Source organism: Clarias gariepinus, chromosome 22 (genome assembly GCF_024256425.1).
Source record: "Clarias gariepinus isolate MV-2021 ecotype Netherlands chromosome 22, CGAR_prim_01v2, whole genome shotgun sequence".
Taxonomy (NCBI): domain Eukaryota; kingdom Metazoa; phylum Chordata; class Actinopteri; order Siluriformes; family Clariidae; genus Clarias; species Clarias gariepinus.
Genome location: NC_071121.1, coordinates 21,118,072 through 21,144,093, shown reverse-complemented (window position 1 = coordinate 21,144,093; position 26,022 = coordinate 21,118,072). Strand labels below are relative to the sequence as shown.

At 38.6% G+C, this 26,022-nt stretch overlaps 1 protein-coding gene across 6 annotated transcripts in view; it reads right to left on the bottom strand.

Annotated features, from left to right (window-relative positions):
• Positions 1-26,005, bottom strand: part of si:dkey-151g10.3 (serine/threonine-protein kinase WNK3) — a 56,400-nt gene extending 30,395 nt beyond the window's left edge. For all 6 annotated transcript variants that reach the window (XM_053482879.1, XM_053482881.1, XM_053482882.1 and 3 more), the window contains exons 1-2: positions 25,611-26,005; positions 12,525-13,374 (exon numbers count right to left, since the gene is read on the bottom strand). In XM_053482879.1, coding sequence (XP_053338854.1) covers positions 12,525-13,130 — 606 coding nt within the window. In that variant the 5' untranslated portion in view covers positions 13,131-13,374; positions 25,611-26,005. The remainder of the gene's footprint in view (positions 1-12,524; positions 13,375-25,610) is intronic.
• Positions 26,006-26,022: the final 17 nt, after the last annotated feature.

Below are 26,022 nucleotides of genomic sequence, written 5' to 3'. Positions count from 1 at the left end.
TTTATAGTATCTCGGTTTACATCCAGGTGAAGCAGTGGTACAGTTTTTCAATGTACAGTAGTGTTTGTGTGTCTTACAGTTTCCACTATTCTGTTTGTTTTATTTTTAATGTATCCTGAGCCTCCTATTGCATCTTTATGCTTCCTGGTAGGTCAGGAAGCGCTCCCGAGGTATCCCAGTGTAAGTAAGTGTGTGTTGGGTTTAAGGTTGTCCATGACCCATGTCGTCTTAGTGTCTGTGCATCTGTTTTGCATGTGGTTTCCCAGGAACACTCCTTGCTATGTCTGCATCCGCCACGGTGTCTCTGTGTCTGTTTTTTGTGTGTGTGCATGTCCATTGGTATTGTCCCGGCATTCTGTCTTCTGAAGTATTGTTTATTAATCTTTTTCACCTGAAGTCTCATGTGACAAACATTTTCATGCATACTATACTATTCATTAATAACATCATTAGACACCGTAGACACCACTACTACTTAACTTAACGTTGGCAAAATTTCTGGAGACCAGATTCATCGAGAACTTGCCACTTATCCACAAATCCATGTGACATTTTCAAATGTATCCAAGTCCTTATGCCCCCTGCTTTAAAATGATCTGTAATTAGATTACATATCAGGCACTTAAAGTAATGGTTGGAGAAAAAAAATGTGGCTGCCCTGGTAAGATGAATAAACAGAATAGAAAAGAAGGGCTAACCTTTTACCTCAAGAAATGGAAAGAATGAGCAATAAAAAAGAGGGGAAAGTAGGAGAGAAACATGCTGAGAAGGATGCCAATGAGGCCTTTTGTATGGGATCTGTGGGTATAAAGAAAAAATATCTCAAACATTCTCAGACATAATAAGGGAATATATTAGGCTGCATACTGAATGCAACTACTTGGTCACATGAGTTGCTCATGACCAGCCTACAGACCCCTGAATGACGTGCGTCACTCTGACGTCAGCTACACCTCCTGGCTGTAGAAACAAAGCAGGAGAAGCACTGAGTTTTAAAAGCTAGCGGGAATCCATTTCTAAAATGTCACTTTGTGCAGAGACGGTGTTCATAAACACATTAGTTTTTAAACACACACTGTGCAATCAGGCACTTTTCCAAGATAACAGAAGATGGTTCTAGTTCAGGCAATTAAAAGGGGTAATTGCTCCAACTAGACCTGGTAGATTTATAAAGCATTTGATTTTTGGGCATCGATAGCACTGTTTAATTAGTCCGAAGCAGTTATATTTCTTACAGGATTCAATTTATTACTACTAAAAGTTGCTAATATGCATTCAATACTAGTTAACTTAGGTTGTTGATTGTTTAAATGTCATGTCTTATACAAAAAGCGATCATCTTTTTTTGCTTGCATCTTCTGCACAATACTCCAGTCCAGTATGTGGTGGTAGAGCACTAACCACTCACAAACTGCATTTACTTTAAAGATTATGGCATATTTTAAGAAATGTGTCAATTTTAGACAATTTAACATTTAAAAGTTTACCCAAACAATTTGAAATGTGTGAATCGATTTTGAATGAAAACTGGTCCATCAATCCAATAAACTGAATCTATCAATAGAAGACTGAATAACTAAAAAAAAAGGCTCAGCATCAATCCAACAAACTAAAGTAAGGCAGCTAGGCCATGCTTGTAATGGATACAATAATCTTTGCTTACAAATGAGCTTATGGCATCTGGTTAGGCAGAAGCTAGGTTTTCAATGCTACGATACCCTCGATGTTAAAATAAAATCCATACTGAGTGGTAATTCGTAATAATAAAAATAATAATAATAATAATAATAATAATAATGAGTGGCTAGCATTTTAACTAACGTCAATTCAAGTAAACATTTTTGATAAATTCTTCAAAACGATTATAAACAAGTAGCATCAATTTTCTACAATACTCACTTTATTTGCACTTAGGGTGTGCAAACATCTTTTTTTTTTTTCACAAACACCAAAGGGTTCATAGACCCAAATCAGCATTTTCTTCTGAGTGAATAACGCTGAATCATTTAACCAAGCCACACTATTTAACCAAGCTACTGGGAAAACAGAATATTTGGGTTGCTAGAAAACTATCTTGATCATATTGTGTAAATTCAAGAATCGTCTTGTACGAAATTTATAAAAAAAAATTTAAAAAAAAGGATTAATTTTTTGTTTTTTTGTATTGTAGATTCATTAATCTTCTTAGTTTAATATTGTTAAATGTTTTTAATTGTAGTGTAATGAGTATCAAATGTATTAAATCACTGACAAAATACAAAGCTGCTACTGTAGGTGAAAAGAAGCCTAATTAACCAACGACGATCAAGATGTGACACATCTCACACATTTAAGACAATAACTTGCCCAAATGACAAAACAGCACTAGAACAAAAAACAACCAAAAAATAAACCCAAAATTTTGGCTTTATGAAACTCTGGAAGTAAAACTGAGTGTTGTATTAAAACCGCATCCTTGAAACAACAAATTTTTCTCATGCTCTACTGATCCACTATCAAAAGAATGACACCTTAAACTAAATATAAAATAATGATTTGGTGTCATTTGGTCCTTTTTTCGTGACACAAATCCATAAGCAGCATTTCAAAATGTCCAAGGTCACTTTTTCTAAAGGGACCAGGAAGACGGTCCATTTTGAATCAATCCAAAGTCTCAAAAATATGCAACAAAGGTTCCAGTACTGGCATCTAATATACAGATACCTGGATATGCTCTTGTGCAGGTGTACACCATGCCAAAGCCTTCATCAAAGTGATACAGTAGAGTTCAAGAGTGTACACGAGGTAACATCAAGTTGTTAACAATGACCTTGTAAACCGGTGGTTATCTTGTGCATCTGTAAAAATATTTGGAGATTATTGACACACTCACACCACTAGGAAGGGTGATGTTGAACTTCTAGAATCTCTCAGCAAAGCCCATGAAAGGATGAAACACTGCTTGGGGAACATGAATGCAGCCTTTTTGTGGGTTGTGGTTGTGACCTTCTTCACCCAGTCGGTCAATCTCCGTTTAAACAGTGAAGCATCCTGTGTCCACACTGAGACAGAAGAATAACCCGGTCTAATGAAAGAATGGCTGCGGTTTGGATCAAAAAGTACCATTACAGTACATGCATACAGGAGGAAAAAGTTCTACAGATTGATCAGAACATTGCAACTTACTGATTCACAAATTCAGAAGAAAATGACCATAGTTAAAAATCCTGTGTTCAGATGTTCAATCCCAAGCTCCACCAAATTGGCACTCCTGGGCCCTTGAGAAAGCCCTTAACCCTGTCTACTTCATGACCGTGCGCTCTAATCCGAGGTTCCTACCTAGGATATGCGAGGAGATTATTGGAGTATAGAAGAAGATACTATTTAAGATTAGCAGCATGCATAGGTACGCAGAGAGAAAGGGCTCTTTGGGGAGCATGCCGGAACCTGTGTTGTGATTCGTTGAGTTCCCACCAATGTCTCATCCACTGTGTCGTGGTGAATTCCACATTAACTTCTGCCCTGGACAGCACAAGAGGTCAAGGCTCAGATCAGTTCCTTCCTTACTGCTTTCAAGAAGGGCAATGTACTATGGCCTCTAGGTTCAGGATTGTATTACAACCATGCTGATGAATTTTCTAATTTAATTGGGCAGAAGGTTGCATCACATCAGGCTGCATCACATAACCTTGTTGCTGATTAGCCTTCTGCACCAGCACATCCTGCTGCTTTTTAATTCCTTACTCAATACTTAATTTACAAAGTACCTTTGACCCCAATGACTAGTGTTTTTGAAACGTGACAAACTCCATGCCCCTAGTGACTATGCATGTGCCACAGCTGCACAGACAATCCTTAAGCATCCGTATGATGTAACACCATCATTCAACAACATGTTTAGCAAGACATTTGATTGAGCCATGTTGGTCAGGTGTGCTCGAAAAGTGCTGGCTCAGACATAGACAACCAGAGGAAAATGTGAGTGCTGTGCACTCAGCAGTTCTGCGCACTTCCTCCTTTCACTCAAATATGATCTTGTATCTTCACTCCCACGGTAAACACTCAGGCTTAATGGAATGCCTGGCTCCTTGGGGATCACAGAGTTAATTGTGTCCTTTCATCACTGCATATCTATATGTCTTCGGGGGTTTTTCAGGAAGAAGAAAAAGGAGGAGTGAAGGAAGCTCACATTACAACCACATTAACCGAGCTACAGTAGTGAAGGCAACATAATATCAACCAGCATGGGCAATTCTACACTAGCATCCAGAGTGAAAGTGTGTGTGTGTGTGTGTGTCCCTAAGTAATTTAGCACTTGGTTGCCAGGATTAGATTACCATAATACATGACTAATCAAACAAACAAGCCAAAACTGAAATAAACAAAAACAACAGAAACTAACAAACAACCAAAAAAAGCATAGATGGATCTTTGTTTACCGTGAGTTATGTAATTGCTAACAATTTATATAAATTAATTGAATAAATTTTGTCTGTACAATAATATCTTTACATTTATTACAGTAGATTTTTCATACAGTAATTTTCTGTCTGTATGTCTGTCCAGCCAGATTTTCTCACAGCAACACGCAAAATTTAATGAAAATTTAATGGCAGTACCTTGGCATTTGCCTGACGTTAAACCTGTGCCAAGGAGGTGAGTAGAGATAAAGTTATGAACAGTTTTGTCCCAGATTAGAAACCGTAAGTTTTGACAGCGCACTGTGCATGCGCCAAACTGTGAGCGTGTCTTAATCCGACTGCTGGACAAAATGTATTTAAACTTTTGGTCCTGAGTTCAACTTGCACCATAAGCGAAATCAAAATATTGAATAAAACCTCTGTTATGAACAGTTATGTGTTGGATTTTTTCATCTAATAAGCTACTAGCTTAATGTAAACACATACCTGCATATAATAATAGATATTAATTATAAAATCTAAACTGAATAATTTACCATAAAAGCATTATAAATGAAGTTTAATGCGCTGGAGTCATTTAAAGAGAAAACCTAATCTTTATTCAATCTACTTTTTTGATTTCCCATCTGTGATACATTTCTTATTATCGAACAGGAAGTGTCTTTGGCTGATGACAAAAGAAGTTCAACTTAGCGTAACCAAGCCATAAGATACTCAACCCTACAAAATTTTATTTCTTTGTAATAACAAGTTAGGCAGAGAATTCTGCTGTACAAAAAGACAGGCAGACATGGGGATTCAACTCAAAATAATAACAACACTAATTACATTGAAGACGGCACGATAGCTTAGCGGTAAGCACTACCGCTTTGCACCTCCAGCGTCCGGGTTTGATTCCTGCCTCGAGTCTGTGTGCATGGAGTGCATGTTCTCCCTGTGCTAGGTGGATTTCCTCCGGGTACTCCAGTTTTCTTTCACAGTCCAAAGACATGCAATTAGGCTAATTGCCAAATCCCCATAGTATGAGTATGAGAGTGTGTATGCTTTGAGATGGATTGGCACCCCATCCAGGGTGTACCCTTCCTCATGCCCCAAGTCTCCTGGGATAGGCTCCAGGCCCTCTGACCCTGTAAACAGGATGAAGCGATGAGCTTTAATTACAAGCACCATGATGAAACTGGCTCTCATGAAGACCTTCCCAGGAAAGCAAGACCAAAACTTATGTCTGCTGCAGAGAAGAAGTTAATTTAGAGTTAGCGGTCTCAAAAATCACCAATTAAAAAGCAGCATCTCGGATTAGAGCCATTATGAAGGCTTTACAGATCATGAGTAGCAGATGCTTCTCAACATCAACTTTTCAAAGGAGATTGTTTTGTATTTTGAGGGCCTTTAGCAATGCTTTACAAAGTAGAAAGAAATTAAAATCAAGGACGACCATGGAGTTAGAAAGTGATCCCAAACCTTTGAGCAGTAGTGTATTTCTAAAAAAAAAAAAAGAAAACTCTTACACTAGTCAAAAACAGAAGACAGATTCTGCCTTTAAAACTGAGGTCAGAATACACACTAAAATCGTTCCATTCATCATTCCGCAACATCCTAATTACCACTCACTGAAGATATAAAATATTTATACAGAAATAATTCAGATGTTCTGAGCAATTCTAATCTATTGGTTAGCATTGTGATTTCATTAGTTTGAATGAAAAGTGGTTATTTGGCACACAGAAGGACATGTTGAAGGACTTGGTTAAAATGGCATTTTACACGCCAAAAAGTGTGATTTAAAATTAGGACTAGGTAGTGAAACTTTAAGATGAGATATAGGATTAGACAATACCATATAAAAAGATGTGATATAGGATATAAGATATGGTAATGCATTATGTAAGACATTTCTTCCTTGAATCTTATTTATAATGAATACAGGCTTTCTTACATTTTATCATAGACCCAGAGGCATGGTCTATGACATTTCTTAAGATGATGTCTGTCTCACAATCTTACACCTCTATCCTTGCATTTTTTAAATACAATTCAAGAAGATAAAAAGATTACAGTAATTCAAATAAACATTCTTTACAGCTGTGTTGAGCAGAAAAGCATCTTGTCATGCACAAACTATTGAACCTTGAGGTGGATGAGCAGGTTTCACTTCTGTCAGACAAGAAAATGAGAACAACACAACATTATTAACACATGATAAGAACACAATCATAAATACAACTTTGATTGCAAACTCATAGACCCCTTACGGATCCCACTGGATACCTCCAACCTACTACCAGAGCATTGCTCTATGCTTTGTGTTTAAACCTGGATTCGCATATGTTGTATTAGAGGTTGAACTGTGCCAGACTAGTCTGATCTGGGTCACATGCATTCAGCCAGTTGTCTTTCTGCATGGGTTGTGCTGTCTATGCAGAGCTTTTGTTCCGGCCTAACAGGCACCCACATTAATTAACTTCACTCACACCTCTCATGTACTGAACAGCACACACAGACACACACACACATACGCGCACAAATATTTCAAACTAGACAACCCAGGCAAGGTACCTGCATGCATGTATGCACATATGCACAAAGCAATGCACAACAATGTAAATGTTACAACACTTATTATTAATGCATACATACGGTATAAATCACACCTCTATGCAAGCCGCTGCACCACAGGGAAAATTCACACTGCAAGTCAAGCGCCAGTAACCTGTTCTGCAGTAAAAGCTTTAAATGCTAGTACGAAGCACATGCAGGCGGTGACTTAGGTGTAGCCAAAGAAGTAGCTGAGGCAATGGGAACTTTCATTTCTTCGCCTTTCAAACTGAATTATTATTAGCTAATCCCAGTCTATTTTCAGTGCTGTAGGTTTGGTGAATTTATTTGTAGCCAAGAAGTTGCTGAAGTTGATACACAATGAGCAGGAATTAATACTGGGTCTGGTCTCTCTGTTTGGCTATGTCCTCAGCTTATATTATCTGCAGCTAATTTAGAAGAGACACAGACATACAGAAACATTGGTACATGCATTAGTTAAGTGTAATTCTATCACTATTAAGTGTAATTCCAGACTCTATGTTGAGTCTGGTTCCTCTCAAGATTTATTCCTATTGTCATCTCAAGAGTTTTTCCTTGCCACTGTCACCCTTGGCTTGCTCATCTGGGACCAACTAACTTAAGGCATCAACCAGAGAGAAACAGGTGCAGATGATGACAGATCATCAGGCCGATGAATAGTATACTGGTGAGGCTGAACGCTTAGTGGTTGTAACAGACAAGAGAGGAAATGAGGGGGAAATTTTCTAATTGTATCTTTGGGCCCTTTGCAGTTTGTCACATTTTTTTCCATTTTTTTTATTTATTCTATGTCATTTAATTGAATTAAATGTGAAAAAATGAAAAGAGGCTCAAGACTTGCACAGTACTTTAAATCTACATAGACATGAGCACAGACTTGAGTGCAGAGAATAACGTATAAGCAAATGTTTCAAGTGTATCTCATGTATGGTTCTTGAAACATAATTGAAACAGGTTTAAGCAAGCAAATTTTATCACTCAAAATTTTATCACTCAAATTTTATAATAGCTTAATTTATACATACAGCTGAGCCAAGTTTCCATCATAACTGAAACAAAACTAATATACATCATATGTAAAACAGGATTAAAAAATGAATTAATCCAAGTCTGCATAAAGGTCAGTGCTCCATGCCTCTCGGATGCAAAGGTACTTATTACTCAACTGAAGGACTAATGAGCAGATAAAGATCCACATCTGCAGTTCTGCTTCACTTTTACAAATTGCATGTTAACGACAAAGCCGAAAGGCTGTATTTTAGTTCAAGGTTCCTTCGTGCTCAACTGTTTTTCACATATTAAGCTGAAATTCCTGTCCATCTGTGTCATTTGAGCGCCGGCATTTTGATTAGCCTTCAGGCAAAATACAGCATCACGTTAGTGTTGCCCTACTTAAATACAAGACCTAGAGCAATAGAATTGAATTGTGTACCACACTGTAGTATCGATAAGTTACCCTGAGCAAATCTACTTTTGAAGGGTAACACACTGTTATGCAAGTGCATAGTTTTTTTATTGATTACAGAATGGAGTGCTGTTTTTGTTACACGGTTCACAAATGTAATTTTATAAGAGGGAGAGAGAGAGAAAGAGAGAGAGAGATACCGCCTTATCCTGTATTTAGGGTCGCAGAGAACCTGAAGCCTATCCCAGGAGACTTGGAGGACAAGGAAGGGTTCACTCTGAACAGGGTCCCAATCCATTGCAGGGCACACACACATACACACGTGCAATTTGGGGACGCCAATAAACTGTTGGCAGCTAATAGCTGCAAGTCTTTAGACTGTGGAAGGAAACTGGAGTATCTGGAGGAAACCCACTAAGCACAAGGAAAACAGAGAAACTCCATGCACACAGGCAGGAATCGAACATGGCAGAAAATCGAACCCGGACCCTGGAGGTGCAAGGCGACAGTGCTAACCACTAGACCATCGTGTCAGATCAGGTACAACCTGATCTTGTCAGTCAACCTTTATTTTGTGAGAGTCAAAAATCACCTCTAGCACAGATGCCCAAGGAAATAATTTTTTAAGCTTCTTCCTGCTTTCCTAGGGTCCTAGGCTCAATCATATGTGAGGTCTGCCTTGTTTGTTTTGTAATACCTCATGGAGATGCTGTAAAGAAATTAAATGATGGTAAATATTCATACACAGCAGAATATTAAGCTTAAATTTGATGAACCCATTACAACACATCCACACAAACAAACTGTCACACGAGTATGGGACACAAAGGCACAGATCTGGTGACAAAGCGAGCGAAATTTGATCTTAAATTAGTTATGACCAATGTGACTAATCTAAATACTCGAGAATTAATCCTAAAGAAGGACTTTCATCATCTACTATTGTACATTTTGGCTATTGATGTTAACGCTGTTAGTGTAGTGTCACTTTTACAGTTTAAAGGGTGTAACAGATTCACAGTTAAATCTTCTCCCTCATGACTTGGTTAAGCTTTATGTCAAGGCTGAACTGGTGGGGGGGGAGGTTTGGATGATGGAGCCTGGCACTCAAATGCAGAGATTAGCCAGGGCCACAGTGTGGAATTAGCTCCAATCACATGACAGACTGTGCCTTGTGCACAAACCAACCATACACAATAAAAACCGAAGTGGAAATGCTCTGATTTCCTCCATTCCCCAGTCAGTGTTTTCCAGTCCCTTTTTACATGCCACCACAACTATTTTGTTAGTGACGTTTTTTTTTTTGTTTTTTTTTTAACACAGATATAAAGCAGTTAGTTCCAACGAAATATCCTGATTGGACGAGAGGCATACCATGAGCGGTGGTATAGAGAATAACTGACAGGGATGTTAACTATATCCATCACTCCACATCACAAGTGATCTAGCAGTCGTTAATTACACTAACTCTTAGGTGAAAGTAGAACGGTACTGTGCGCAGTACTGGAATAACCTACATTCAAAACATTTTCACAGAAACACTTTCAGCAAGAATTACAGAATCTGGTAATATTCAGTCATCATAAACAACACTTTTTCTCCTAAGTTATTGATTCTAGGTGTTCTGAATTACCCATTTGTACCATTCGTGTTGTTTTAGGTTGTGTCTTGCCACATTGTTTCCATGTATAGATTATAATGCAAGGCTGATTCCCTGATCAAGGGCACTACTTGCTGTGGTGAACAAGTAATTCTAACTTACACACTAAACAGTGCACTAGCTTTCCATTTAACATTATTTGGGATGCAACCCTGGAAACCCCTGAAAGTGGAAATATAAAGTCTCGCAAGTTTCTTATCTCCATGGTTTATTTTCCTTATGCTATGGCTACATAGTAGCAGTAAGAATTAAAAAAATACTTTTATCCCTGTTAATTGCACTAGCACATGGTCTCCACCTCCACCAGTCACTGTCAGTTACTTCAACCAGTCACAGAAGGATATGTGTTGGCTAGAGGTTGTGCTGTTTTGCCAAAAATCAGCAGGGCTTTGATATCATGGCCGTGCTGATATTCAGTACAACAGCACTTTTGTGGGCCATTGCTTAATTAATCCATAAGTATTAGCACAATGCAAAGTTGTGTAGCTCGTAATTATATCTTTAGTTTGACATTTTTAACTATGGCTAATTTCTGAAAATGTTTTCTGATCATATTTGAAACGTGTCTTTGTAAACAACATTAAATATGTAAACCATCAATTATTTTTTAGGACTAGTGTTTTGTGGTTACATTACATACTTTGTAGCTAACTGTTTTAAAAACTAATTAATTAATTGTCTATTGAAATTCTTATACAGAAAGTATTATTGTTACTTTTATACATATTGAAGAATTATGTTTAATTATGTTGACGAAAAAATAACTAACCAGGCCAGACATTATGAGCTTATATTAGCTGACGTAACTGCTGAACAGTTCGGACACTTGATAATTTACTGCGATACAGATGCTTTCACAACCAGCTGTGTGCATTTATACTCTGACTGTAAACCACAGCTTCTATATTCTGAATCGAAGGCGTTCCTAGAAAATATGGTGTATTGTGGATCACGCCGCATTCAACAGACAAACAAGTCTACATTAAAAGACAGAAGCTCTACTGTGCTGACCACATAATTTCTGCACTGCACGCCGAGTAGTATCCACTCTGTGCTCCCACGGATAGTTTCGATGTGTAAACTATGGAGCTATTCAACTGCACTTCTGAAGCTCTTTTCTCTTTGCGTCTCAGGGCGCACCAGTGTTTCGAAAGAATAACAAGAATACAAGAGGCTAAGATTTCTCCAAACAGGCCCTGAACAAGTCCCAAGAAACAGCATTCTGATTCATTCTAACTGGACTGGAGCGCTTAGGAAGAAAAACATAATACAGCTGAAACCAGTCCAAAAATGACAGATTAAGATATCATTTAAGTGGTTCATGGCTGCCTTTTGAGCTGATAACACAATTTTACTTTTTAAAATCAACTGTTATTACATACAATTAAAAAATACACAAGCCAACATCATCGACTTATTTTATTGCCACAAAATGTTGCTGAGCCTAAACCTGATTAGACCAACTGAAGCAGATCATAACACTGCCTCCATAAGGCCTATAGAGTCCCCACTATCCATGATGGGTCCGTCACGTTAAGAGGTTCCCTCTTATGCTGATGCACACACTGCTCTGGAATAGGATCACTCTTAGCTCATCAAACCTCATGAGATTTTTCCATTGGTCCAGAGTCCAATCTTTATGCACCCTAGCAAACTGAACAGCAAACTGAACTGTAGCCCTTTTTTCGCCAGATTTTCTGTGGCCACATAGCTGTTTAGTCCCAATCCTATGAGTTTTTGTCACATACTAAATGTAAAATTGTTCCAACACTTACTATTAAACATAGATTTATACTGTTGATTTTTTAATTCTTGTTCAACATGAGTTAAACAAGGTGATCTCTGATCATAGTCAATCATGATTTTATTTCCAGTCAACTTCCATGTTGATGGTTAAGTTATGTGCTGGACAGATAGACAGTCCTTAACCCAATTACAATCATTTCAGAAATCTCCTTAGTTGTTTTCTTTGCTTGATGCAGGCACCCCTGAAACAAATCTTTTTTGGTTAGAGATATTGCTATTGATCGATTGAACATCTATGGTGTTTTTTCCCCACCAAAATCTGAAAGGTAATGCTTTTGGAAATTACCCTCAGAATGTTGACAAAAACAGAGTTGGCTTGCTCAAATCAAGCTAATGGTAACATAATGACTAAAAACAGTACTAGACATGTACGACTATCTTGTTAATACTCGAAAGTTGGGTTTGTTGTATAATGCTGCCATGTACAGCTGGACTATCGTTTCTTTTCTGGATAATTAGACAGATGCTTCCTTCCATCTGCACTGCACTGCACAAAGTCATTAAATTCTTAAACACTGATAGTTTCACTCAGTCAAGTAAAAAAAATCAAAATTTCAAATTTTATACCATCATTAAAAAAAGAAAATCACCCAAAAACTTGTGTTAGATAGATAAATAGATAGATAGAACATGAATATCAATTTGTACTTTAATATTATTCCAAAACAGCACCTACCTGTAGTTCACACCAAGCCACTTCCACCCACGTCTCTGTATCCAGGCCTTTATAAACCGTCTTAAAAGCTCCTCGGCCAAGCTCGATGTCGAATTTAAGGAAGCGGCCACCAGGTGATGTGGCGACTGCTTTCATCTCAGCCTCCTCCTCCTGCTCAGACTCACGTTCCTTTCCCTTAAGCCTGGGTACTGAGGGGACACCCTTTCCCAAGTCTAGGCCATGCCTGCCATCAACGGTTACATGAGTTCCAGCACTGAAGACAGAGTCTGAGTCATGGAGCTCAGAATGAGGAATGCTATGAAGGCCGTCCTCCTCTACAAGCTCATCCTTCTCACAGAGTTCCACACTCTTCCGAAAGAAGCGTTTGTTCTCACGCTTCGGATGAGCTGTTTGCTCTTGTGCCTCGCCGACTTCTCCTTCTCTTGCAATTTCTGCTGCTTTGGCTACCGAGGCTTCCTCATGTCCAGCCTCTCTCTCTGGCATACTGCTCTCCTTTTGGCTGGTTGTCTGGTTTGCCTGCCACTTCTTCTCTTCCTCCTTCTCGCCATCAGGTTTCTCTCCAGACGACTCCTCTGTGCCGGTGGGCTCTCCTGGATCGGTCGCCATGACAAAACAGCTCCTTCCCTCTGGCTTCTTTATTTAATTTTTATGGTCTGATTCAAAGAAACATCGAAAACACCTGCCAGTGTATCCTGATTATGTCAGAATTTACATCAGTATGCTTCCTCTATCCATCTCCTACTTGCTGTTCATGTACATTACAGTCATGTAATACAGACTAAGCAGCTGAAAATCCAAGTAATGTAGCTCCTTGTAGGACCTTGGTGTAAAGGACAGCTTCAGGTAAAGCCTAAAAAAGAAGGAATAAAAACTTTACAATATAGAAGGTGTCCATGAACATGTCTGTATTGTTACAGTATATTGATCAACCTTTAACCAGAAATTTTGTAAAGGTGAAATCAATGATGCTTAGACGGTTCTATAGAATATACAACGCAAAATCTGTAATAAATGAAATAAAGACAAAAAATATGTCAATATCTCAAGGTGGAATACTTCCCAAATACAGCACATCCTGAAATGTTTTTTTTTTTTTTAAAGCATTGCTATACACTTTGCAGATGGCGCTCTTGTCGACGTTGCTGTTATAACTAAATTAAGACTGATCTGAATAGAGCATTTGACAGTGCAGTGGTATGAGAAAGACTACCACTTAGTGAAAAAAGTAGAAAAAGAAGTTTCATCTCAACCACACAGCACAACTAGCTCATCAATAATGACTCAGCAGATCTTCGCACTTTATATAACACACAAGGCCTGTCGATTACAAATCATCACCTTAAGCGCTCAGCGAGTCTACGTCTCTCCTGTTTAGACGCAAATGCTAGTCCGGCAGAGTTCTGGGAGTGAAAAGGTAGGGTCTTCTAGCACCTGCAGCAGACAGCCTTTCACTTCCATTTGCATTGCATACACTTCCTAACGACACTGCTCACAGCCTGACACCACACATGTTACTGTACGGAGCACACCAAGGCACCTATACGGCTGAATTCTCAATAAGGGCTGTCAATATCATGTCGGAACCTATCAGAAATTTCTTAAGAAACTACAAGTATGAGGGTAAAGCAAAGATTTCCTGCACTCTGGCTGCTAAATTTATTCAAATTAACTTCTAAAAAAGAATAAATAAACAACTACATAATTTTTTCGACATACTCTCCTTGATTATACACTTTGCCCATCTGCCAAGAAGCTCTGATATCCCCCCAATAAAAAAAATGTTTAAGGCTAAGCTGTGAGCCACAACTGCACAGCTGTTGTGTGTGTGTGTATATATATATATATATATATATATATATATATATATCCTTAGACCACAGAAAAATTAATTATTGCACACTGCGTTTCTTTCAAGCAAATCACAAGTAGGGCATTCATTATTGCTCGCACCATAGTTACAAATGAACTGATGTAACACATTCACATCTGCACAGCAGTGACTGGGGAGACAGTAGCCTTGATTGGACAGCACTGATACATAGGACAGTGGCGCCAACAGAGATTTTAATGTAATTGGGGTGTGAATACTTTTTTAACTCACCCTTATAGGATTTGGACCACAGGTTTATACAAAGGCAGGTGAAGTACATTGTTTGATATAAAAGCAGCAAATGCTGTGATGATGATTCTTGTAAAAGGATGGAGCAGTTAAAACCTTTTAGATGTCAATAATTCATAAGCAGTGGAAATGTAAAATTGACCTGAAGTAAAAGCAATGGATCATTGTCAGGGGAACATAAAATAAATAAGAATATTAAACTTGGTCAGCAGTATTTCAGTCCCCGGGCATGACGGCAAGCTCTTTATTTAAATTTAACGTTTCCTTATTCACATTTACAAGTAAATTCTCTTTGTTTCTGAGAGTTTCATTCACATTTCAGTGCACGTTCTGGGGACTTTGCATGCTGTTTAGCATCCATCTCTTTTTCTATGACCTAAAAACATTCTACACTAGTATTCACGCTGCTGTTCAAGTCCATTAAAAACTGCTGCCTCATATATGTATGATTATTTCTACTGAATCAGCGCTTTTCTCTCTCTCTCTCACACACACCACTTCAGCAATAATCTAGCCATAAAAAAGCAGCCTAAATCTAATTTAGGTTTTACTGTCTGCCTCTGACAGTCTGTTCTGTGTCTCTGTTTACCCCCTCGTGTGTCTCTTTCTCTCTCCCCTTTGATGAAATCTCTACACTGTGGCTGTCCATCTGTCTGAGGCAGTCATGCCTCCGTGCTCCACGCTGACAGCTTAGCTCATATCAGGCTGACCTGTGTGCAACCTCGGATGATTGCTTGACAAAGGGGCTAATTATAGTAACCAACACCTGTAGCACTTACACCCTGTATTGACCTAAATAATAGAACTGGTTAAAGTGCGCACAATAACATTGCATAATAACACAAATATATCCAGCAATCATCTATTCATTCATTAACAATCTTTTCAAATATATTTTTGTTACTGTTAGATTTCAAGAATTTTCTTTTTTTTGTGTGTTCTGTTGCTATAGAAACTAAGCATGTTGACTGGATTAATATAAACCTGTGATGTGCTTTACAGCTGGAACTATAGCCAGAAACATGCTGTTTTCTAAAAAACAAGGTAACAGCCACTTATCCTGCCAGTGGCTCGGTTTAGTTTTAAAATGTCTGTGTGGCGTTTCTGGTGCCATCTTAAAGCAACACTGCAGCTTAATCTTAACCCATCAATATATGGGTAGGAAGCTAGATATTTTGGCTTGCAGGAAAATAGTAGGCATGGGAATTACACTATACCCGATTCGATCTGTATTTTTACGATTTTATAAATATCTAGATTTTATATATATATATATATATATATATATATATATATATATATACACACACACACACACATATACACATATCTATATATATTCTTTTTTAACAAAAAGAGAGAGAGAAAAAAAAAATATTTTTTTTTATATTCTAAAGAATCTTATCAAATGATTTGCTCCTACACACAGAATTATGTGCTGTCTGTCAATGTGTGAATATTAAAGAACACACCACCTGCAGGGTTGTAGAGGAACAGCAACATATCACCACCTCAAACACAAATAAATAGAAATTAAAGAAATATATTTCAAATAAGATTTGGGAGTTTTTGTGCTACATGAATTGCCACACTAAATAATCACAATACATCACTGAATCCATTTTTATTCCTGTCTCCAGAAAATATGTAAAGGCAGTAAAAGACACCTTGGACTAAAGCGATACAGGAAGTACTGTACGAGGTGTGATGTGATCAAGATAAAATGTTTTGAGCATAACAGCAGAAGGTATGTTCAGTGAAAAAAAAGAAGACATAATCTAAGGAATGCCATACCCACAGTGATGTAAGATAGAAACAGTACTTTATGAATCACAAAGCGAAATTGTAATGTAACAGCAGCCAATTCACATCTTACGCAACAAGATACAAGCAAACAAGGCACAGCATAACATTAAAGGCATCATTTTATGGAAGTGTCATGTTACAGGTTACAATTTACAGTCTTTTTCAGCTGGGACTGAAGGCTCGAGTTAAGATACTAGAAAATTCACTTTCACTCATTCTTTAATACCACTTATCCTCTACAGGCCTCGAGCCTTTTCCAAGGGATTTCAGGCACTAAGGCAGGGTACATCCTGGACAGGGTGTCAGTCCATCGCAAGTGCATACATACACTTATTCAGTCTAGAAGATTCAATTACAAGCAAGAGGTGCTTCAACAAACTAATCGTTAATGGCTGTGAACATGAGCAGCCAGGTTATCATACGCTTTGACTTTCTACAAATAAACAGTCTTATATTCTGTCTCCTATATTACAACAAATATGGAAAATCATCTGACATGTCAATTTTGCGTCTACAGTATATAGGATAAATTGTACATGGATAGCCGTGTAAACTGAATCAGTTTAGGCACACTAACTATTCGCCTTGTTTAAATTTTTAGAAGCAATAAATTCAAAAATTCTATAGAAAGTATAAACTAGTGCTTTAGTGTTAGACTGTAGTCAATATGACCTTTAAAGGATCATGCGACTTTGCCATATTGATATACTGTGATACTGTATATGCAAGGTTTTAAGGGGCACGTGTTCTGCACACATTTGCTCCTATTTATTTATTTTTTCCTAAACGTGAGTGGAATTTGGTTAGTGGCAGCCTGTCGCTTTGACTTAACATTAATGTGAAAGACAAAAGATATTGATTAAAAAGCTTTTTACACAGCATGCGGTTTTCTACTCTGCTTGTCTCGTTCTCCTTCACGGATGAAAGTTTAGAATTTCCCACTAAACAGTACAAACAGTTCAAACACGACTGATTTATTTAAAAATTGAGTCAATTTACAGGAGAAGCGAAATGTGTATAAAGCATATCTACAAATCCCGTTTATCCTTCTGTATGACCAGTAACCATCCTCAATCTGCCATGTGCACCTCAGGCATTCTGCAAGTCTACAGAAGAAAAAGAGAAGAAATAATTTCTCAATGTGCATACTGTGCAGTGAAAAAGTATTTGCCCCTTCCTGATTTTTTTATTATTATTTTTTTTTTACATTATGTGTGTACATAATTTGTCACACTTATATGATTAAGATTCGTGGCGGCCAGTCAAAAAGGGGTGCAGGGGCGCCGCCCTCTTAAAGTTAGGCAAAGAACAATGCTACTTTACCATGTAATTATTTACTATAATAAATAATTATTTTAATAATAAAATAAAAGTCATTTAGTCACAATATTCCACTGTACTTAATATAAATTATTTACCATTAAAAAAAAAATCTAAACTGTAATACGTTCATTTGTGTTCGTGTACCAGATATATCATATGTGATATATGATATGATATATCCAGGGCACCGGACAAACGAGTGTCTATGTAGTTTCAATTTTTGAAAAGCATGTGATTTGAGGCAGAGTTCTCATTTTTTTCATAGCATCCTTTAACTACCCCGAACCCTACCACTTTTGTTCTTAGCAAATCAATATCGTTTTCAAATATTTGGGCTTATGTGATTTGATCATTCTCAACAAGTCTTATTAACAGCAGATCAGAAGATTGTTAGTTAATGTGTTAAGTAGTAATTGACGTGGCAGCCAGCTAAATATGAGAGAAACCTGATATTCTAATTAAGCAGCAGTCAAGTGATCATGGCCGAGCTTACACTTACTTCTTATGGCTATTTACAGGCGATTATTATAAGTTTAATTAAAATTTTGTTTGCGCCCCCCAAAAAATTTTGCCACCACTGATTAAGATCATCAAACAGATAGATAAGTAAATACAAAATGCAACTGTCCCAACCTACCTGGCCCTATGTGAAAAAATAATTGCCTCCCTGATGCTAAATCATAAATGACCTGTGATTAACCATATTTTTCGGTTTTAAGCTGAGAATTTTGCTTGCCACACCCAGGCCTGATTCCTGCTTTAACTTCTTGAATGCTGACTCAAAAAATTACTTAAATAGAACCGCTCTGACATGCTAAAACATCTCAAAAAGCAACACATCATGCCACAATCTAAAGAAATTCAAGAACAGATGAGAAATAAAGTAAGTGACATGTATCAGTCTGGAAAGGTATACAAAGCCATTTCTAAGACTTTGGCACTTCAGTCAACCACGGTGAGAGACATTATTCACAAATGGAAAAAAACTTGGAACAGTGGTGAACCTTCTTAGGAGTGGCCGGCCTACCAGAAGTACTATGACTAGGGCACTATGACAACTCTTCCAGGAGCTCAAAAAGTTAACTTCTTAAAATCTTGTTACATCTGGCATAAAACTAACACAGCGTTTCATAGAAAATCATACTAATATTTAAATACGGTGGTGGTAATATAATGGTCTAGGGCTGCTTTGCATCTTTACGACCTGGGCGGCTTGACATAATTGATGAAACCATGAAATCTGCGCTCTATCAGAAATTCCTGAAGGAGAATGTTCACCATCATCAGCACTTATGCAGCAGGACAAATATCTAAAACACACCAGCAAATCCACCTCTGAATGTCTCTGGACTTAAACCTGATTGAGATGCTGTGGCATTACCTTGAACAGGCTGTTGATGCTCAAAAACCCTTCAATGAGGCAAAATTAAAACAATTCTGGAAAGAAGAGTGGACCAAAATTTATCATAGCGATCTGACAGACTCATTGCCAGTTATTGCAAATGCCTGATTGCAGTTGTTGCTGCCAAGAGGGACACAACCAATTATTAGGATTAGGAGCAATAATTTTTTTCACCTAGGGCTAGGTAGAAGTGGACAAGTTTTTTCCCCCTATATAATAAATAAAATAATTTAAAACTGCATTGTGTGTTCATTTAGGTCTGTCCAATATTAAAGTCTGACAGATATTTAAAAAAAAAAAAGTAAATATTTTGCAAATATTTTTTTTAACAGCCATGTATGTGAAATCAGCCAAATACACACTTGCAGTAAAGAGGAAAGTGAAAGCAAAGTCATTTGTCTAGTCCAGTCTACAGAATCATTTAATATGACAGACTCTTCTATTACAAAGCAAACAACTCATTGAATGAATAGATGAATGCATTTGTGATTTTAGTCTGAACACCAAATAACACACAGACTATGACCACGAGTGGTTTATACTGATGCCACGAGCAGAACTGTGGCCCTTTATGTGTCACAAAGTGAATATATAGTACAGATAGATCTGCAAGTTTTGCTTTTTATTACCATCACTACAGCAAACAAACCACAAGGCTAGGCAGTACACACACAAAAAGATAGTCAGGTGAGATTCAAAATCAATAAAGCACACATGGGCATTAAGTAGTGTGGCAAATTAAGTAGTCTGTTCGCAAACAAGTGGGTGATGCAAGTTATCCGGCGTGTGCTGCTTAAGGACATGTGGGAAGTCTAACAGTCATTAAGCCCTGGTTCATCACCTGCCACGCAGATGGAGCTCAAGTGGTGAAGTCAAATCGTGACCAAAACCACGAATTTGTTTCTTTGCTCAAGTGTTCTTATAAAGACGGACAGAAACTAAACCCCACAACACATTGCTTCCTAATCTCATCTTTGTTGAATGTAATTTTAAAAGAATGGATCTAAAATCAAAAGCCCACAGATTGATCAGATAATAATGACTCAGGAATGTGTTCCAGTAACATGCTTCACCTTCATGTTTCTTCTAGCCTAGTTGTTCCTGTTAATCTGTAAAAGATTTGCGTCTGTGAAACCTACATTGGTTTTCCTTTCGGTTTTATTTAGGCTTTTCAGTGTGAAACCTGTACAATACTACTGACAACTCACACTGATGTTTCATAGGAAAACACTTCACTGTGTTATATTTATTATTGAGACTTTTTTAATGATGGTCACGTCTTGTTTCTATCAACATGACAATTTGACTGTGTAATCTGTTTACCGTTACCATTGGTAATGCAATATGATGCTTATGAGCCAGCTACAAGGCCACACTTTTGTTTACTCTGTCCTGTGATTATGAGGTCATTAATACGAACAGCACCTTGAATGCTTGCGAGTTTCAATTCAACCATGCTCCAGTTACAACATTGGCATTTGGCAGACACCCTTATCCAGAGAGACTTACATAAGTGTTTGATGTTCCCATCAATAAATATATCCTTACACTGGTTCACTAGGGTACCGACTAGATGCACCATCAGACAGGCACTATTGCAAAGGAGGTTTTTTTTTGCATGGGTTTTATCCAAATAAATAAGAAAGAGATAGGTCTTTAGCCGTTGTTTAAAGATCGCCAGTGACTCAGCTGTACGGACATCTAGAAGAAGTTCCACCACCTAGATTCCAGAGCAATGTGAGGTGTCATAAGTTCGATACTCAATGGTTATTACTACATTCGTTTTTAGTAAGCACTTAACCAGGCTCGTGCTCGATCCAGACCACCAGGAGAAAGGCATAGAGACACTCAGAAAGAAATGCCAGTCCACAATCTGGCAGTAGGACCAAGCACCTACTGGCTAGGAGAGATCCTAGAGGAAGCCAGGCAGAGAACATGCAAAAACAAACAAACAATAAAGACTATACAAAGAGTAACCTGAGCTCAGGATCAAACTCTGAAGCTGCGAGATTGCCATGTTGCCAAAAATGGTGTTGGTTAATTTACTAAAGACACTAAAATTATAGATGCAATGCTCAGATTTGCGACATTATAGTTCATAATGAATCTATCAATCTTTTTTTCTATACAACGTCTCCTGTATTTCCTCTCATTTAGATAGATACATCACGTTATATATCTATATTAGTAGAAAACTCAGAGGCTAGAAAGCCTTAGAAACAAAGGTGTCTGCATAAAAAAGGAAAAGAAACAAATGATAGCATGTGACTGAGGCGGAAGTTTGTGTTTAAAGTGGGGCTGATTTGTTTATGTCCTCATAGCAAGGAGTGCTCATAAAAGGCACGGCACGGAGTTAGTACACGTCCACATCAAGGTTCTCGCTTTCAGGCCGATCTGCACTTGCGTGTGCACCTCGCCAACACATAAAACATGAGAGCTTATTACCATATCAAATTTCTTCAATAAGCTAAACAAGTGAGGACTACTTTAAGCACTGCAAACAAATAGGGAATTTTCTTTCACAAAAAAATTAATAAATAAAAGATGCATGCATGACTTGCTTACAGAACATGATCAGTATGACATTCTCATCCCTACCTAACCTGTCTAAATTAACAAGTGACACTGGAATGTATGGGTGTGTCTAAAAACTGATTAGCATGCCTTACACATAAATACACCTGTATGGCATGACTGACATTTTTTCTAAATCATTTTTACAAGAGACAAGTCTTTCACAGGTTTCTCCAGAGCACTAGTTAGGTTTAAAGTGAGGCTTCTGTCAGCTCATAATGTACCCAGGCACAGTAAAGCGCTCAGCGTGGTTCATATCATCTCTCTCTGTCACACACACACACAGTCGTCTGCTCCCACAGAGCTCTGAAAAACTAAACACAACAAGAGCTGCACAGCGACGAGCCCTAGCTACTTCTGTCCCCCACCATTTTTTTTTATATCCTCGCTCACTTCATGGGTATAAACACGTTAATCCTCCAGGCTTGAGAGCCGGCTCGGCTATTTTACTGAGGCAGACAAAGTGGCAGCCAGGGGACACCAGTGTGTGTGTGCGCGTGTGTGTATTTCGGGAGCCTCGAAACGAGACGGGAGGTAGCTTGATTAAAAAGGGGACCAGACGGCAAGATGGGTGGAGAGAAAGAGGGGACATCAGGGCAGAGACAGCGAGGGAGACAGGTTGTGAGGGGTGGGGGGTTGGGGTGTGAAGAATGTGTGCACGTTTGTGTGAATGAAAACAACAGCGCGACACTGGGGTTGGAGGTTGGCAAAGACAAAAAAAAAAAAAAAAAGGAGAGAGTTGTGGGGGGATTCCTCTCCTGACAAAAAACATACTATGGGGGTTGTACGTGTGAATAAAAGGATTGATTAAGCATTGTGCGGAAAAAAACTAAATAAAAGCTCAATTTTGCCAAAGTGTGTTTTTATGTTGACTCGTATTAAAGAGTCATGTGTTATATTTAAGCGCACAGGAACCAGATTGAATCGAGTCATTAAATATTAACTTGTGCATGGTACAGATCATGGCAGCATGTGGTTACTCGATCCGTGTCCCCTGCCAGTTCGCAGAGCATTCAGATACGATAGCAACACTGAATTCTAAGACAATCCTGAAGCTAAACACCCCCTGCTGCACCAAAGCCATCAGCCGAGAGTAACATGTTTACATTAAAAAAAAAAAAAACTTTTTAAAATGAATCTCCAACACATTTAGTCACCATCCATATCGCAAGGTATTACTGCTACAGTTTAATAAGCATAATGCCTAAAGGTGCAACAGTCCTTTCTAAATCTCTTAACCATTTATTTGGGTTATTTAGGTGTGCTGTTCTGACTTTGAGAAATCATACTAAAACAAACTTCTCAAAGTCAGAACAGCACATCCAGATAACGCGGTTGGAAATAGAGCTAGGCGCTCTGCGAGTGCTCCACAATTCCTAACGTACAGCAGACCTGCAGAAACCGCCAACACGACAGCAACAGTGTCAAGGCTTTCGAACAACACAAGCGTACACAATGTGTACGAAACATACAGCACTGTAAAGTTGTGCATATTTTTGCCCCTTCACGCACTACCAGGTTGCCCCTAGCTAACTGGTGTCGATTACTTTGGTCTGTGCCGTAATATGTTAACCAGGAGTACAGTGCGAACAAGCTGAAAGGGGGCATATCGCCACCGGGAGTACAGTCAATTTAAAACCAGTTCTTTGTTTTAGGACAGAAAGTACCGGCCCTCGGACAGAAAAACCGGTTCCATGGCGGCAAACAAAGAATGACTTATGTCAGTGGCTCGGGGGCAGGATTATTACAACCAAGTGGAAGTTTGTGGCTTAATGTTTATGCCGGAGTAATGTAGTCACATGTAGTGCAGTGCTGAACCTACAGTACCACAAAAGAAAGAAATGGATTCAAAATGCAATGGGCAGCACATATGCTTTTTAGTAATGATGGTTTGATTCCAAAGTAGACTTGCAAAGCCAGGAGAACTGCTCGCAAAGCCATGTTGAAATTCCCCAATTTTTTTTTTTTTTTGGTCATTGCCGGGAAAGAATTGCAGGAGGGAAAGTAGGGACGTACACGGACATTTACTAATGTGATTCTCCAGCCAGTAACAAAGCCAGTGCTTAGGAGGTTCGCTAATGAACCGGCTCTGAACCGGCACTAGCACCAGACATGAACTAGCACCTGGTTTACTTTGGTGGAAAAGGGAAAAATATACTTTGTTCAAAAAAAGAAAAGAAAAAAAATCCATCCCCCCACCATGCTTGTATAATGGGACAATAGCTCAACTAGGCCATTTAAACGGACTACTGTTTTATAAGCATAGCTCTGCTTAATTGTCAGTAAGTATGTTTACATGAACAGTTAACAACTTGGCAAACTGACCAATATTAATCTAAAATGTCATCAAGCATGAACACCTGTAGATTAATGGAATGAAATGGACAGATGTAATAGTTTATTATTGCTCATTTACACAGCCAGGGCTGGGTACAAACACTGGATTGGGTCAGAATGGACATCTGCTGTGGCAGACAATGATATTATTTGACATAGGATATTATAAAAATCAAAAAAGTGTACAGGATAAGAATTGCTGACTCCTTTAAAGGTGCATTAGGAACAATCTTGTTGGTTTATGGCAGTTGTCAAGTTGCATTACTGCTACTCTTTTACTCTTTTCTCTGGGGTTGTTGTTTTTCTTCTTCGTAGGTTACAGTAGGTTGGTTATATTACCGCCAAATGTAGGTCTTCTTCTCCTTCATCTTCCCAGACGATTTTTCAGACAAGCCTTTCTTAAAACTTGGAATACATCCTTCCCTGATCATGCCTTGAACTCTTCGTCTCTTATCTGGTACAGTGGTACCACAGCATATGAATTTAATCCGTTCCGGAGGCGAGTTCTTAAGGCAAAAAAATTATTATGAAATGCATTTTCCCATGGGAAATAATAAATGTAGATAATCCATTTCAGCCAGCCAAAGACTTACCAATATTACCAATTTCCAACACTACAACCACTGCACAAAATACAATAAAAACCAGCTAAAAAACTTGCTTCGCTTGGCTTTGCACTGACGTAAACGAGTCTTGCATGGCCCCTGGACGTACGCACGTAAGCCGGTGTTTGGCCTGATTCGGTTCATCCTCTCTGCAAAATATTTTTTCTTGCAACATTTTTTCATAATGTGAACATTCTTAATTTTTGATCTTCACGCCCCGTTCATACGCAGGCGTACCACTGTACTTCCATACACACTTTCTTCTTGACATGTTTCCCTTTTACTACCACTCAGCATCTAGTTAGAGCTCTACTAGGTTTGACATTTGAACGATTTTTGAACTCCTCAATCTCCTCCCACAATGCCATGGTAACAAAGCTCCACCCCTGGAACACTGCCATGATCAGAGCAACATACAATGAGACAAACACCTACAAACGCTAATACTGGTTCCGGATTGCTCCGAAATGGGGAAGATTTTACTTTGGTTCTAAAGTTATGGTTTATACCAAAATTTATCATCATGTTTAACATAGTCTATATACATAGTGGATACAAAAAAAAAAAAAAAAAAAACCAGCCTATTGCACCTTTAAGCCTGAGCTATTCAGGGACATGCATCTACATTGGGACTGGTGTTGTTATGGTTATAGTGAAGCAGTGATACCTGGTGATATGGATGGTGACTACCTGTTACTACATCAGGGTTACAGAGGCGTCTAACGTCCAGGAAGGACACGCACTGTTCTCTGTGTGTGTGCACGCGCGCGCGCGTGCGCGTGTCCTGTTAACCCTTTAATTGGCCAAATTGGCTTGATATAAGAGAGAGAGTATATGTTCCAGCCATAAATATAAGAAAATGGCAATTAATTCTCCAATGGGTGTTTATTTATTTGTTGTTGTTCTGTGCTGTTACTCACCGGGATGAGGCATCTTCCGCCGTTGTGTGTTTATATTCACCGGCTGGGAACAAAAGCGGACTGATTACTGTTTATTCCTCAACACCGAACAGCCCCGTGAATTCGGCGACATTCCCTTACATGTTCAAAACCGAAAAATAAAACACGTTTCACCGCAAAATATCGGCGTACTCCATGACTACAACCGTTTACCTCTCCGGTTTAAACGCCGTGCTTAAATCCCGAGTGATCGCGCGCTCTCTCTCGCGCGCGCATACACGCGCGCACGCACAAACTGTCACACAGATGCCGCTCAGGCTGCTGCTGTATAAAGTCTTATATTAACGCTATAAATCCTACAGGTGCATAGTTTATTATTCTTAAAGCAGCAGCAGGAGCAGCAGCAGGGGCGGCGGCGGTGGTGGTGTGTTGC